The sequence below is a fragment of the Perna viridis genome, chromosome 12 (genome assembly GCF_037379345.1).
Source record: "Perna viridis isolate PV_CMFRI_1.1 ecotype Kerala chromosome 12, ASM3737934v1, whole genome shotgun sequence".
In the NCBI taxonomy this organism is placed as follows: domain Eukaryota; kingdom Metazoa; phylum Mollusca; class Bivalvia; order Mytilida; family Mytilidae; genus Perna; species Perna viridis.
The window spans coordinates 19,354,633-19,372,088 of record NC_142456.1 but is presented as its reverse complement, the minus strand read 5'-3'; the positions used below and the strand labels follow the sequence as shown (position 1 = coordinate 19,372,088).

Here is a 17,456-nt window from a genome sequence, read left to right as displayed (position 1 = left end):
TAGAATGCATCTCTTTATAAAAGATTGAAATTCAAACAACCTTGTTTTAGAATTATTTTATTTCTTATGAGTAAGAAACAACATACCTTCTTTTTACATAGAATCGTCAACTCATTCCACATGAAGTTGAAAAAACGAACATAAACACCCATTATTTATTTAGTAGGGAAAACAATTCAGATTTAGTGTGAACAAATTTTGTCCTGCAATAGCGCAGCATCCTGCACTTCTTCTAACATCAATTGACCCTAATATACAAGAATATTGATAGCCTTCATAGTAAGTGAACTTACAGTCTTCTTCGTCAGAGCCATCCCTACAATCTCTGTTCGTGTCACACTTCCTAGCTTCAGCGATACACTCCCCGCTACGGCAACGGAACTCACCACTACGACAGCTAACTACTATAAAAATAGGAGTCCTTCAAACTCAACATGAATAGATGTACTTGTCCAATGATAGGCAAAATTATTTCATTAATTTTCACACGAAATTGACATGATTCACACCTGAATTTAGCAAATAAATGTTGTGACAGAGTTCAGGTGAAATTCAGGTGAATCGAGTCTTCACATGAATTGCATGCATTAATTACTGCAATTTTGTAATTTTAGATTAAAAATCCATTATAATTTTTGCAGTTTTGAAAAATATCAATAATGTTAAAAATTAAATAGAATCATTGCAACTTACTGAATTTACGGTATGTTTTCGTAAATAATGTATCAAGGTTCAACATGAGAACCAAAGAACCGAGTGCACTACTGAGACAGACACTGCTGTATTTCTAGCACTTCTCGAGTTTGCTATGAAAGATAAATATACCTGCACCAGAATAGAGACAAAATTTCCATATTGTGCGAAAGTATTTCAAAACCAGAGATAGTTTTCACAAAAGTGTAAAGTTAATTAAAACAGAAAGTATAACAACCATCCAAAGATTTATTTTCTAATGATTTTTTTTTTTTTTTTTTGTGAAAAGACAGCAGAATTGTGCTACTTAAACTTACATGGACAATTAGCCTCATCAGACCTATCTCTGCACTCAGTCCTACCATTACAGCGAGCAGTAGCAGCAACACACTGGCCATCAGTACATTTAAAAGATCCTTGAGGGCAAGGTTGAGGGGTTCCACCTGCAAAACAGAAATCAAAAGACTTTGCAGTACCCATAACTGATTTGTCAAACAATTATATTGGGAATGTGGGAAACTGACATCAGCTAGGTCCAAAAACGTATTTATAATGAACCATTCAAATAAGTCCTGCAATGTTTGTTTTTGTACAACTGATATTTGTGTTGATGAATTTTTCACTGGTTAAAGAGCAAAATTTGTACAAAGTTTGGCTTTTTCATATAGAAGCAAACTTTAAAAAACATTTAGCAGCAAATATGGTATGACGAATCACTTACTGTCTACTTTTGCATGGTTTTCAGATGGAACTATACTTAAGGAGCATTCGTTATAAAAATCTGACAGGAGGTGATTCAAGCATGAAATTTACTTAAATTTCTTACTCCGAATCAGTTTAATACAAACCACATAAACACTCATAGGTTTTCATTTGGTTGTTGCACTTCTGAGATAAAAATTATAGATTATGTATGAAATTGACACTTTGCAAGAGTTATCGTTCTTGATTTGGTTTGATTGGGTTGATTTTAGTGGGATGTGAATGTAAGGTTTTCTAAAAAAAAAAAATACAGATCTGCATACAGAAAGGACTATTGTTGGGTATTGCATATACAAACTGAATTAGCATCATTTGTTCGATAAATTTTCTGCACCATGAATCACCTCTACCATAGGCAGTGTCTGAATTTTATATGGACTGGTACCCCCGGTACTTAATTCTTCCTGTCTGGACTTCAACATTGCTGTCAATTTATTTTTATGTGTATCTATGAAGATCTACAAAAACTTACATTGGTTTTCATCAGAGCGATCCCTACATTCTACAACTCCATTACACCGGGCATCAGGATCAACACACTGGCCGTCATTACATGTGTGTAATCCTTCTGGGCAAGGTCGAGTGGTATCACCTGCAAAGCAGAAATATCACATACTACTGGCCATGTGGATGGTTCAAACTCTGTCTTACCACCATGAAAATAAACTTATGACAAGCAAACTGTCTTGTGAAGTGGATATCTTAAATTAAACACTGGCCACAAAGCAGGATCATGTGAGCTGTTTTTCATGGGCAAAAGCTAATCTACACAGCTGTCTGAAGACCTTACTGAACAAGATTCTAAGCATAATAAAAAAGCTTCCCTAATAACCAAAAACCAAAAACAAACAAGAAAACAAAACAAATTAAAGGGCCATAACTCAGCCAACAACCATTTGACCAAAACAAAATTGAGAACATATAGGTAGCCTGCAATACAATTAAAAAATTTCAAATGATCATATCATCTTTATCATCTTGAATCAGTAAAGCAGACATGTTAATATTACTTAATGATAATTCATATTTTTTGTTGTGTTTTATGAAACTGATCTGTAAAATTCTGGATTTGTGATTTATAATACAGGTACTAAGAAGAACTGCATAAACTGAACAGTGTAATTTGCGGTCAAAATTTGTATCAACTCAAGAGAATCTGTAAAGGTGAAAATCTCTGGTTTCTGGTACTGAATGTTTTCATGCTATAAAATGTTTTTTTTCCATGGTACCACTAAATGCTTTCACCTCGAAAACCCAGACTCTAGCTGTTTTGATTAAAACCTGTGTTAATTCCATTCAACAATTTAAATGCAAGGACCATTGAACTGGATGTTCAGGAGCAGGAATTTATTGACAATCGCTGATGTCAAGAAAGTGGGATTTACTGTCACATGTGTAAACAATAGGTCTAAATAACGATAACAAACATCCATACATTCGTATTTGGATGAACATTTCAAAATATGCATAAAAGAAAGACAATCCAACCAAAGGTGAAAGAACTCAGCGCTCTGTAAATAAGGAAAAATCATTTGCAAAAACTCACATTCTTCCTCATCAGAATAATCAGCACAATCAAACTGGTCATTACATCGTAAACTAGAAGCAATACACTGCCCGTTCCGACACTGGAACTGGTCAATCCTGCATCGCTCAGCTGAAAATATATTAATATCAACTCTGCAGAATCAAACTGATTGAGACCATATTTAACTGAAAATATACATATAGTAAAAGCAACCTAGCAAAAATTTAGTTTTAAAAAGTAATCTCCCTTTTAAATCCATATGTAGACAGTCAGATAGACACCCTACCAGTGCACCTGGTCCATGCTCCCAGTTTTTAGTTGAGTCTTCGTTGCTAATTTGCTTTTGTTACTTTGTATGTATTATTTTAGTTACTTAATGTTCATTGTTGTGTAAGTCTATTTTCCATGTCTGGTCTCTGTTCCTTGATTACATTCTTTTGATTACCACTAGATACTTGGTTCCCTTGATCACTCTTTCAGACAACTTCTCATTGGATGTTGGATAGAGGCAAACTTGAATATATCACCTATACAAATCTACTATAAAATTAGCAGTTGTCATGGAGATGATATATTTATTTTGGTCCAAGAAATATGAACCCCTGGCTGGACCTCCATGAAATTTCATAGATCTTCATTGAGGATAGTGACATTGTAGTGAGAGCTGAAATTGAATACAATGTATAACTAAAAAGCAAAAGAAAAAAAACATAACTGCTAAAACATAAACAGAAATCCATAGTTGTATAAAATATTCCGCAAGATGTAGCTCGATACAACCACAAATATCAAATCCTGAACAGTAGGGGCAAGTTGTACACTTATAGATTTATAAAAGTTATGAAAATTCACAAATATTAAACTAAAAATACTTCTGATTAATACAAAACCTAAAACCCTAATACAAGTTGCAACTAAATTGTCAGAGCTGAAAATAGTTAATACCAGTAAAACAAATGGGTACATTAATTATCTTAGCTGAATGAATCACAACAGAGAAAATATAAAAGCATGTTGTTAATTTATCAGAATAGTAATATAAGAACAGCTTATAACATGTTAACTGCCTCATTAAAGAAGGGCAATAAATCTGCAAAAACTTGCTGTATGGCACTAAATTTGAGTTTAACAGCATTTAAATTTCATCTCACTGTATAGTAATGATTGATTGATTAAGAGTCAGTATTTGTAAGATTCAGGCAATGGATGAAACATGGTATGAAAAAAAAAACATTTTGATAGTTTTATTTGACTATTTGCACCATCAGAAACAAAGAAAACAGAATTTCATTGAAATGCACTGAAAATGAACATTTCAATGGGAGATAACTCTGTCAAGAACATCATTTTTCTGAGCAAATCCAATAATGCAGAGATCAAATAATGGTCTTTTAAAGGAGAGAAAACATCCTTTAGTGATACTTTAATGTCAGATCAGTGGGATTTTGACATACATGTTTCTGATTTTTCCCATTTTGCCTGATTCTTACAAACACTTACACTTGATAATTAATAAATTCTTAGCTGATAACCAAAGCTGTGACTCAGCAGCAAAATCTGAAATCTCTGCAAATTATGTTCATCTGAAGTGGTTATTGGTCTTGTAACAAACTCAAATGACAGTTTCCCCAAACCAAAGTCAATATACAGTACCTGAACCAATCCATGCAACAAAATTTGTGATCGGTCAATGATCACCGATCAGTTTCCAATCAGTCACCAATCCGTCAAATTGATACAATAAACCGGTGATTTTATCATGTGACCAAAGAGCAGTCACTGTATTTTACGGTTTCCATTGCTTTTTTTGTGAATTTTACACATATTGACATAATACAATAGACTAAAAAAACAATTTATACTTTTATTTCACATTTCTTTTATTTTAGAAAGGCCATCCATCAATTTACATAACAGAACTTTGATTGACTCAGATTGGTCACCAGTCATCAGTTATTGATCTTTCAATTATCAATCAGTCAGCCGTCATTGATTTGTCAATTTGTTGCGTTGATCGGTTCAAGGACTGCATATCAAAATTAAAATAATCACTGATACATTTTAATATTTGTACTGTTTATACTTTATATAAATTATATAAAATATGGAATTTAAATGAAATAAACTGCATGGAAGAAATTTAAAACAGAGCACAAATTTTCATTGTGTAGCATCATAAAATACATGTATAACTTATTCAATTATAGAACAGCAAACTTTGACACCTATCAGACATCTAATATAAAAAAAAGTCCAATACCTTGAAAAATGTTTAAAATCAAATTAGTTCAGTTTCGCTGTAGATGGAATAGAAAAATATATCTTCCAAGCAGTAAAGGGCCAACCTTATAAAAATTTTTACAAAATAATAGGGTATTATCATCTACCAGGTATACGAAAACTGTAATTTAAGAAATTATTGCTTGCATTAAGGAGGTAGACCTAGGGTAATGGACATGACTCATGAAATCAGTGATATGTTTGTATTATATTCATTTCACCAAAGCCTCTCAAGCTTTCGTTTGAAGCAAAATAAATTAATCCAAGTTAATTAGATGCTAACATAAGATTGATGTAAAATGCTGAATACAAATGTTGCAATGATTTTTAAGAGTTGTGTCCCTTACCCTAGGTCTACCTCCTTAATTTGTGATTTTTGAGAATAGGTCAAAAATGAAGTTCAAACTCTTGAGGTAAAGAAAAAGACATCTTGCTTCAGTTTTGTTGAAATTTCATAATTGAATTAGATTTAGTTATGTTGAAATTTTATAATGCAACTATAAATTTATTGTAATCTATAATGAGTTGCATATTTTGCAATACTAAACCATGGCAATAATTTCTGAAATGACAATACATTGTACAAAATAAAGTAAAGATAAGCGTATAAATACAAAAGTACTAATCTCTGATGGATTGCTATACATATTATGATGGTTTCTTACACGTATACAAATCATTATATTTGGAAAACCAATCTCTTCCAAGAATTGACCTCCAGGGAAAAATGTACTGATTATGTTACATTTAGAGAGCTTCAACTGATAAAATCACCTGCTTTCAGTACATCAAACAAACAAAAATCAACCTATTTTATACCAATTTGTTAATTTGTCTTATTCAATTTAATCTATTTATATTTACATAAAACAGTTTCATTTTTGCTTAAAATGTGGGCTTAACTTTGTGATAGAACACCTAGTACTTTTGAAAAACATTACATATTGTACTGAAAGGACTTAAAAATTAAAAAAAAATAATAATACTTTCAATGTGAAAATTTTACAATTATTTAAGTGGATAATTTTTTTAGAATAAAAAATATTAAAACTAAATAATTAAATCATATATTAACACCCAAAAAATTAGCAATGATTTCTTTTCATATATACAGGGGCTGCTCTGGCTTCCAAAATTCTGTCGCCAGAAAAATCGCCAGCTGCCATTTTTTGTCGCCAGTTTTCAGAAATTAGAACCAAAGGGTGCCAAAAAAATTATACTTAGACGGTATAAAGCCACAGATGAATTATCTTTGTCAATTCATCAAAATAACCTCTCCATTCATGACGTGTCAACATGACAATAATCACTCCAGGTTTTTTGCTCTAGTCTGTCACTTTCATATGCATAAAATAATAAAGTACTACTCCAGAAACAGGTATTTTATTTCTATCAAGGACTTTATATTACTATTCTCATATAGTCAACGATTTTAAAACATGTTCACCTTTGTCTTTTATCTAATACAATATTTTTTTCATTTTTAACAAACTTGATTCTTTTTCTCAAGTGACAAAATTTCTATCAAACTACATTTTGTACCATGGACCATTAACTGTGTCCCTGTTTAATTATCTTTATATATGAATAGCATTGTTTAAATTAGATTCTATTTGTTTACCAATTTTCCCGCCAAAAAAGTCACATGGCAAAAGTGTAAACAAATGTCATCCATTTTCTTTTACCAATTCTTTCATTTTGATGGGATAATCATTGTTAATTGGATTTAATTTATTCTGCCGTTAGGTAAGTCTGTTTCTGAATGTATTACATGGTAAAACAGGGCTGTGAAACTTGTGTGTAGCCACGTGCACATGGCCTTAATTGTGTTTACCTTTGACCAGATGATGAGAGTTTTGATTGCCTCAATAATATATTTACATTTGATTGACACCTCCCATGAATATATTGTCAGTCACGGTTGCCTGGTCTTATTACCTTTAATTACCTGCGGTCCTAAATTGGTCATAGTCAATTAACTCTGACCAGGTGTCAACATAAAATTAGAGAGAATATCCCTTGCTGATAAACTAGCTGTCAATTTTAATATACAAAACCTAGGGGCCAAGAAAATCGCCAACTGGCCATTTTTGTCTTCAGATAAAATAAAAAATCGCAAATTGCGACATTGGCGAAGCCCAGCACGACCCCTGTGTATATTGTATTTCATTAGCATATGATGCCATACATTGAGGTTTGAGCCTTCAAAATATAAAATATGTACAGTCATGCAGATGAATTCAACAGTTTCTGATGCAAGTTTTTAGAACTAATACCATAATACACCATGAATGCATTCCCAACTTACAACAAATTCTCTCATCTGAGCGATCGGCACAGTCCTGTCGGCCGTTACATATGCCAGCCCGAGTGATACATTGGCCATTGTCACAACGAAACTCATTGGGCAAACATTGATCAAATGCTATTTAAAATATGCAAATGCGTTAAGTCTTTGGTTATGTTTTCTAATTTCATTAGAAAAATATTCATGAATTTGAAAATTTCCCATAGAAGAAAGACATTTTTGGGTGGTTTATACTGCATCTGTTCTCTTAATGAAATCAAAACACAATTTATTACTGATGTACTGTAACTGACTTAAAGAGGTAGACCTAGGGTAAGGGACATAACTCTTGAAATCAGAGATTTCATTTGAAATGGAATGAAATTAATCCAATTTACTTTGATGCTTACATGATATTGACGTAAAATGCTGAATACAAATATCCTAGGTCTACCTACTCAATATTACTTCTTTGTTGGGACATCAACAACATATCAAGACATTTTTTTGAAGTTGCAAAGGGTGTCTGGCTCTAAACATTATTTTTTAACAATTTTTGTTGCAGTATAATCACAAAAATAGTGCACTGACTTGGCAAAAACTTAAGACTATGAATTTGGCTAGAATTGGTAATCAAAGTGCTATCAGATAGAATATTATTAAGCTAAATAATTGCCTGAAACATCTTTACTGATTTTGAAAGAGATCTTGATTAAAAGGAATTACATGTTTTGAGTAGTGTTCAGAAACAGAAGGGAAGTTCCACAGATGAACAGGTGACATAAGATATTCTGATCCTAAGGGATAAAAAAAGATGAAAATGCATGGCAAAGCTCTGTGGTTCTTAGTCTCATCAATGTATGCATTTGTTCTATATTGAGTCAGTGCACTGTTATTGCTTTTTTTAATCTACTTGGTCAAGATAGATCCTCGAAAACAAAGTGGAAGTCTTTGACATCCCAAAATAAAACTGGTTTTATTACATACAAATCAAAAAGAAACACACTAAAAATTCTACATTCAGTCAAACCTCGTCAAGTTGAAGTCAAAGAGACCAGGCAAAAATGTTCCATTTATCAAAGGTTCAACTCAACAGAGTTACTATCACCTGTTTTGCTTGTAATTAAATGATCTGATATCATTCCAACAAATAAAATTCAAAAGTATATTTTCATATCCAATATCATTGTTGTTGTGAATTTCAAAGTGTGATTATTTCAATTCTTTTCCTTTTACTACACAAGCTATTTTGTAATAATCAAATACACCAATCAAGCCATATGGTGTCTACAAATAATTATATAAGCTTATATGTTGTAAAAACAAATTTTGATCATGGTTTTGTAATAAATCAATCAGTTTTCCTACTAATTAATTCACTTTAAGGGGTAGACCTAGGGTAAGGGGCATATTTCTTGAAATCAGTGATATATTTGTCATATTCAATTTCACCAAAGCCTTTCAAGGTTTCCATTAAAACAGAATGAAATCAGTCCAAGTTACTTAGATGCTTACATGAGATTGATGTAAAATGGTGAATGCAAATGTTCCAATGATTTGTAAGAGTTGTGTCCCTTACTCTAGGTCTACCTCCTAAAGAAATCAGAGTAAATTAACCTCGAAAATATATCGAGGGGACTGATTGATAATCTGGAGTTATCCAAGATCTCAATTCCTCCAGATCTGAGTCATCAGAGGTAAAATTGTATTAGAGTAAAGGGATTTTTGCCAAGACTGTCAAATTAGTTCGAGTTATCAGAGGCTTCAACTTATCAAAGTTCAACACATCAAGATTCTACTGTATTAGTGCACAAAAGAATTATATGGGATAAAGAATCTGGATATATGGGAACAATCTCCACAGTGGTAGCCCCAAACCATTACAAAAGGGAGATAACTTACGGCAATTATCTTCATCAGAATCGTCAGAGCAATCATACTGTCGATTACATACAAACTGCTTAGCTATACACTGTTGTTGGTTCCGACATAGAAATTCATTAGCAGTACAGACAACTGGTGCTAAAGAAAAAATAAGAAAAAAGAACTTTATTCACTTTAAGGTTATGTTGCTACAAGACTGAAGTCATTTCTACAGCAGTTTTATGGTCATTATCATGAATGTTTATGGTGTATCCATCTGCACAATGAAAACTGATCTGTTCAGCATGTCATAGTTTTCCTTTTCTTTTCCGTCTACCTTGGACATGACTTTTTATGAGCAACTCAGGGAATGTTTCAAGAAAAGCAGAGAATGCTTACCCTAACAGCACATCTGTTCCATGTATGTATCCCTTTGATAGCAAATCTACTAATTATTGCGAGATAGAGAGGCATTATCAAAGGTTAATTACATATATTTTCTACATCATATATATATATATGATAAACAGGAACTTGTAGCAAGCTACCATTCATATGCATGGAGATTTGTCATTAACATTCTAATCACTGAACATAATATTAAAAGCAAATCATTTTTTAGGGTCAAAATACCTGCCAATAATGATCGATATCTAATTCTACATGATAAAAAATGATCAGAAAAGCATAAAATAGAAAATTTTGCATTGTAATGCAGGGTTTTGAAATTCCAGAAGTAAACAATAAAATGCAAATTGGTCTTAGGATTTCAATACACCAGAAATTTCAGAACTGAAAATTAAACTATAAGTAGACTTACAACCCAGCAGGTTGGCATATTTAATTGTAGTTGTAATACTTGTGAATAGAAACCAGTTGTGGCAATTTAAGTAGCACTCCAGCTATCATCCTAAATCATGCAAAAAGTGATTCATGGTTGAAAAGCCTACATTTTTTTTTATTTTTGATATTTTGTTTAAAATGCTATAAAACAGAAATTAACATGTGGCTTTTCTTATGACATGTGCTCTTAGGAGATAAAATTTTTATAGAAAGCACTGTAGAAACCAAAATTAAGGGAGATAACTCTGCAAATGACACTAAGGCCTCACTACCCACTCTCGGGCCAAATGGCCACCCTCTATATAGTACCAAAAACACACTGAACCTATGCATTGAAAGTGCATTATTTGTGTGTATTCTGATTAAAAGTAGTCAAAACTAGATATCATAGAGTTGGAAGCCATCTCTGTGGGCACCGCTGTCAATACTGTGGTAAATAAACCAAAGTTTTTTACCTTGACCTTTGACCTAGGAAGTTGTACATACATTATGACACACCCTCTGGTGTTGGTTAATAGACATGTAGTTTGTGACACGAATTTGTTACGGACAGACGGACGGACAGACTGATAACTATAGGGCGACCCACCTAAGGCGGGGCCCTGATAAAGCTGAGAATGTGTACTTTAAAATCATATATGTAATTTACTACAAAGGTGTATGAATATTGTTTACATGTAAGAGTAATTTGCCTCCATGCTGTTAGTTAGCAGAAAAGGTAAAAATGTTGATTTTCAGTATTTTTTAATCAAGTAAATTTTTTGAAGAATTTCTACGGACATTGTACCATTACAGCAATGATTTTGAAAGCCTTATTTTCCAAGCTTTACACTGGTATGCAACTTTAAGGTGTCATTTGTCCTGGGAATTCACCGTGAAACATTGAAATTACATGTTGAACATGTAAAGTAATGGAAACTTTAGAAGTGTTTGGTGAGAACTAAAATACAATAGAAACTGTTGGGTTTTCAATGTGGATTATCTCCTAAGAGCAGACAGCTTGGAATGAATAACAACACATTTCATAATATAGATCCATAAAACAATCTAATTTCAAGAATAAAAATATGTAGCCTTTTTTTGGGGCTGTATCACATTTTGCAGATTTTGCATAATTCTTACAAAAAACTGATACTTAATAGGCCAAACTAAGATGTACTGTCGAAATCCAACTTCTTGGTTCACAAAGAATTATGTATTAACAGAAAATATAAATGTATTAAACACTCCTTGGAAACCTCCAAAAGAGCAGAATTTTAGGTTTGATACCTTGAAAATAACAAGTTTCTGAATCTGTGAGAGTTATTTGGGACATATTTCTTCTCATTAAAATGTATTTTTAGAAACAGTTACCTTGACCTTACAACTTACCACAATTGGATTCATCAGATTCATCAAAACAATCTACTTGTCCATCACACCTATATCTCTTGTCAACACAGTCACCATCAGCACACTGGAACTGGTCATCACGACATTTTTCAGCAGTACCTGCACCTGAAAAATAATATCACTTTCTATATTAAAGAACCTTGGTGAGCGCGCTCATATACCCCATGCATCCCAATGTTGGATACTCAAGTAAATTTGTTCATAAGGGAAATACACATAGAAGGACCCCAATAAAAAAGGAATGAGTGTTTATAGGCTTTATACCTTTATCTTCTTACTAAATTCTGTTACTCAGAATGGTAGTTTCAAACTCCAGACTGTGATTTCTTCGAGTTTTAGATAATCCAAAGTAAGTATCATCTTAGCGGAACAAAACATACACTTGACCTATAACTTATCATGGTGAACTTATATACCAAAAATCATGTCATAATCTACAAGCATTTAGAAAACAATTCTGGAAAACTGTTATTTCTGTGAATTTTGCTAAGTTCAAGGGCCGTAATTTCGGTAAAAATCATCAGAGCAGAACCAAAATTATACTTGACCTGTAACTTATCTTGGTGAATTTACATAACAAAAATTATGTCAATATCTGCAAGTGTTTAGAACAAGAGGCTTCCATGAATCGCACACCTGGTTAAATTTTTGCTTTTCAAGAGCAATAACTCTAACAAGAAGTTGTCTGACAATTCTGACTCCATTAAGACTTTGGTAGGACTTATCATGAGGATCATTTCATCAATCGAAAGTTTCATTTTATCTATTATAGTTTTTAAGATATTGACTAAAAACTGCAAAAAAAGTGTAATTGTTTGCCTTTCAAGGGCAATAACTCTTATATGGAGTCGTCTAACAACTTTGATCCCTGAAGACTTTTGTAGGCCTTATAATAAGAATCATTTCAGCAATTGAAAGTTTCATTCTATCTATCATAATTTTCAATTTATAGGCCGAAAACAGTATAAAAAAAAAGTCATTTTCAACCTCTCAAGGGCAATAACCTTTACATGGAGTCGTCTGACAAATTTGATCCCTGGAGACTTTTGTAGGCCTAATTATAAGTATAATTCCGCAATTGAAAGATGTTGGCCAAACCTACATTGGAGATATATGCAAAAAACTACAGTACGACCCCTATGTTCTATTTTAAGTAAAGGCGGCAATGTTTTTTAACCGATCAAAAATCCAAATGGTCATTTTTTTTAAGTATACCCTAAAACAAAAATACTAACTTTCATTGAATTCTGTAAGTAGTTTCTGTGGGGAAGATTTTTGAAAGTAATAACATAAAAAAACAGTAAAATCATCCAAAAAGGGCAGTAACTCCAACATGGGTCAACAGATTTTCACCAAAATTTGACCACAGATAGATCTCATCATCTTGAATTCTTGTATCCATATCAGAATTTGGCTTAACTAAACAGTTTTAGAGAAATATGCAAAAATCTGCTGTCTACACCCTATGTTCTATTTTTAGTAATGGTGGCCATGTGTATTAACCGATCAGAAATAAAAAAAAATGTCATTTTGTGCGGGATACCCTAAGGAACAGCCATTATAAGTTTCATACAAATCTATTCAGTACTTTCAGAGGAGAAGATGTTTGAAGAAATTTGTTAACAACGCCAATGGACGTCAAGTGATAGCAATAGCTCACTTGGCCAATGGCCAGGTGAGCTAAAAAAATCCAAAATTTTGCTAAGTTCAATGCCTGTAATTTTAGTAAAAATCATCGGAGCAGAACAAAAGTTAAACTTGACCTGTAACATATCATGGTGTACTTTTATACCAAAAATCATGTCATTATCTGCAACCGTTTAGAAAAAAAAGTCCGGAAAACTGAAGATGGACTGATGGATGGACTGATGGATGGACTGACGGATGGGTCAAAAACATTATAACCTCTGCAACTTCATTGCGTGGGGTATAATGAAGATACCAGCAATCACAGGATACCAGTTCACAGCAAAATTTAAATGAAGTCTAACAAATCATTGAAAACCATCTACTGTGAAAGAACTTTTATTTGTGAATACTAATTTTCAGGGTATAGAGGGAAAACATCAGTTTGTAGAATCTTGAATTCATGGATTGAATATAAATGGGAATTTTCCATTTCATTGGGAAACAAATTTTGTGGTTTATCGAAACCCACGAAAACTACAAAAATATGTGTTTATCAAAACAACATGTATAAAAGACACCTCTACAATTTTTTTCTTATCTATAAAAATCCACAATTACTTTAAAAGTGGCTGCCATATATTAGTATTCATTAAGGGACTTAATGTAATGCCTATGAGACCAATTAAGCTTTCCAACATCACCTCAAAATTACAAATTATGAGACTTCATTATTTTGTAATAATTAAAATCAGCAGTAACACCAATGGAATAAGAAAGCAAGCTATTCATGAATTTCAAATATGTTTTGTGTTGAAAAAACTGTCATGGGTCATGCAGCAAGAAACTGTTTTTACGAGGAGCAACCATATGGTCATCCTTCTCTGCATTAATTGATTGATTAATTTAGTGTGATATAACACCCTATGACTGACTAATTTCATGCATTTCAGATCAAGAACCTTTGATTAATTGAACAGACCCTGCTTAGTACTAATCTGACACATTGAACTATAGACATTTAATGTGCTTGCACCTCTTTTAACTAAAACACCTAAGTACATTACAAAATTCCTACCTAAACCAGAATAGTCCATCATTGCTCTAACAGCAAAGGTAGCTTTTGTATCCTCATAACTGGTTCCCTGGAGGTTAATAATGGTACCAGTGTCGAGATCCTCATTGTAAATCCTGGAGTAATAGTTCTGGTACAACTCATGGGAGTCTACAACATTCTCAGCTGGAGTGGCGCTAGCAACAGATCCTTCTTCAGCAAGTCTGGAATAAAATACACCGATGAAGTCTCCATTTTCTACCAACAATGGCGGATCAACATAAACAGTATGGTTTCCCTCATTTGCGATGGGAAGTTCAGATTTGCCAACAAGCTGGAATTGGAGATCATTTGTTTGTCTAAATACACCAACCCAGGCAGCATAACGAGGTATCAGTCGGTAGTATTGCCAGGCAACAACATATCCACGACAGGAAAAGACATTGTTGATGAGTAAATTTGCACGATTATCACCGGAGCGAGGCAAGTGGATTGGTTCCCTGCCGACAAAATCAGGACAAGATCTGCCATCTAAAAAAGACAAGGAATTACAAAATAAGTAAATGAAACATAAAATACTTCAAAATATTTATTATTCCTTGTAAAAATCATGTAATACAAAAATACAAATTGGTCTTGAAATGAGAAGTAAAAAGTAAAAACACAAAGTGAAAGTAGAATTGGAAGTAGAAAAGAAAGCTGCACCTACTGACAGGTATTAATTCACCACCTTTGAATTATTTCACAAAACTTCAAATATTTTTGTTTAAAGGTGAGCCATGTCTCTTTGAAACACATTATATTTACATCCATTGAAACTAAAACTTTATTTACCTGGTATTAACTTATAACTAATCTGAGTAAAACTTCCTCTAAGTTGGAGAAGTAAAATTAAAAAAGTTAACTTAAAATCAAACTCCATACTTGGTAGACGCACATATATAACCTAAATTTTTCAGCTGTTTATTGACAATTGCACAAATTAGGTACTTCTGTGGTTTTTTAAAGACCAAAATAATTTAAATACAGCTATTTGTAAGGATCATCAGTGACATGCACCAAACAATGTAAACCACTACAAAAACCAAACTTATATAATTTCAAAAATGTAATTCAAACCACTTTCATAATTTTTTTTATTTTCATCATAAATCTTAAATTCTGTCAAAACATATTTTTTATCAAAACAAGAGGCATAAGTTATACAAAATAACTCTAGCAAATTTAAATTCAATTTTTTTTTACTGCTATCATACCAATTTTTTAAAAATACAACATTGTGGAAATTCTTAGTTTTAAAGGCATCTTGAGCTGTACAAATTAAAAACTAAATTTAAGTCCATTTGAAAATAAATCATAAGTGTAAAGTTAGTCTTATGTTATGGTATCATACTGTGGTGTCCTAACTTATATCCAAATAACCTCACATTCCCCCATACCCATCCCAGCTTGTACACATACAGTCAATATTTTTAAGGAATCATGATTTTCATTTTTTTTTTTATTATTTTTTTTTTATTTACAAACAATCTACATTTACCATTTCTTTTTTTTTAAACTGATTACTAGTTTGAATCCTTTGAAAAGTATAAATGCATTACATTTCCTATTTAATTTTGAGATAAAGTCTTATCAGCTGCATTCTCCCCCACCTTTGCAATCCCATTAAATTGCTGTCTTACCATTTCATACTTACAGATGTACAGGTAATTCAAAACTGTAATTTTAAAAAACCCTGCCAGACTTTTAAAAACTGTTTTACTTCAAAGCTGAAGTTAAATCAGCATTTATGTATTTAAAGATAATGCTATCAAATTACCTCAGATGACACTAAATACATATATGGTATGTCATGTGAGTACTCTAACAGTAAAGCAATACTGTTACTTCACCTCCATATCATAGAACTAAGGAGCATTAATCTCCAATTAAGAGAAAAACGAGTGGCTACTAGGCCTGATTCATGGTTGATGTCGGAGATGTAGGCATTAATTTGTCAATTATAGTTTGAGTCCCCTTCTAAATTTATTTACACCTTTCTCTTTATTAAAGAATACTCAATATGAAGAAAAATGTGAAGAAATTATCCTAATTTGCTAAATATTGTACTGAACATGGCAATTTATCATATTCATTCTTTAAACAAGTCATAATCTGGTTTCCTAATATACATATTCTCATAATTACACCTCCCCTTCATATAATCCTGGATCCGCCCCTGGAAAACAATATTATTTATGCCTCCCAATCATAGGAAATGAGAACATCAACTGATCCTAAAGCAGACGAAAAAGTCAAGAAAAATTTTGACAATGAATTCCATTAGTACTCGACTTAAAAAAAATATATCATTTACACCTTCCTCTATCATTGGAATTGAAAACAAGAAAAAATTTGGACAGAATTCTGGTCAATGCACATTACAAAGAAACATTGTCATTCAGTGGTACAGTTTTATAAATATCTAAACACTTACACTCAAGTTATAATTATTGTACTGACAAGAAATGTCTGTAGACAATAAGGAAGATGGTACGATTCTATTATACTACTACAATACATGTATTTACTACTACTCTACATGTATTTTACATTATATAAAACCACAATAAAAATCAAACCATTGAGTGCTTAACTGATTACAAGTTTTATTAGCTATTATATTTTTCATACTTTGTGACCATACTGGTAATCAAATTTTAGAAAGAATAGTCTACAAAATCCAAGCCACTGAAAAGACAAACCACACAATCCAAAACAACAGAAATACACACGAATGCAAAATCCACAATACCGTAACTATGTAGTTTTTGTAAACTGACATTACTACTTGGAAAAGCTACAGCTGTACCCAGCACTTCCTGCATGATGTACACACATCATGACGGGAATTAAGGAGGTAGACCTATGGTAAGGGAAACAACTTTTGAAATTAGTGATATGCTTGTATCATATTCGATATCACCAAGCCTATCAAGCTTTCATTTGAAACAGAATGAAATCAAGTTATTTTGATGCTTACAAAAGATTGATGTAAAATGCTGAATACAAACGTTCCTATGATTTTTAAGAGTTATGTTCCTTACCCTAGGTCTACCTCCTTAATCAAAAGCTCTGAAGCTCTTTTT

The 17,456-nt window shown here is 32.4% G+C and overlaps 1 protein-coding gene across 5 annotated transcripts in view; it reads right to left on the bottom strand.

The window, feature by feature from the left end:
- Positions 1 to 17,456, bottom strand: part of LOC148601590 (basement membrane-specific heparan sulfate proteoglycan core protein-like) — a 158,293-nt gene that overhangs the window by 84,915 nt on the left and 55,922 nt on the right. For 3 of the 5 annotated variants that reach the window (XM_088554734.1, XM_088554731.1, XM_088554733.1), the window contains 7 exons: positions 14,353 to 14,859; positions 11,628 to 11,753; positions 9,453 to 9,572; positions 3,002 to 3,112; positions 1,928 to 2,047; positions 1,011 to 1,136; positions 294 to 404 (listed from right to left, as the gene is read on the bottom strand). In XM_088554734.1, coding sequence (XP_088410860.1) covers positions 294 to 404; positions 1,011 to 1,136; positions 1,928 to 2,047; positions 3,002 to 3,112; positions 9,453 to 9,572; positions 11,628 to 11,753; positions 14,353 to 14,859 — 1,221 coding nt within the window. Of the gene's footprint in view, positions 1 to 293; positions 405 to 1,010; positions 1,137 to 1,927; positions 2,048 to 3,001; positions 3,113 to 9,452; positions 9,573 to 11,627; positions 11,754 to 14,352; positions 14,860 to 15,162; positions 15,282 to 17,456 lie in introns of those variants that run through there. The other 2 variants (XM_088554735.1, XM_088554732.1) reach the window with 2 other exon arrangements.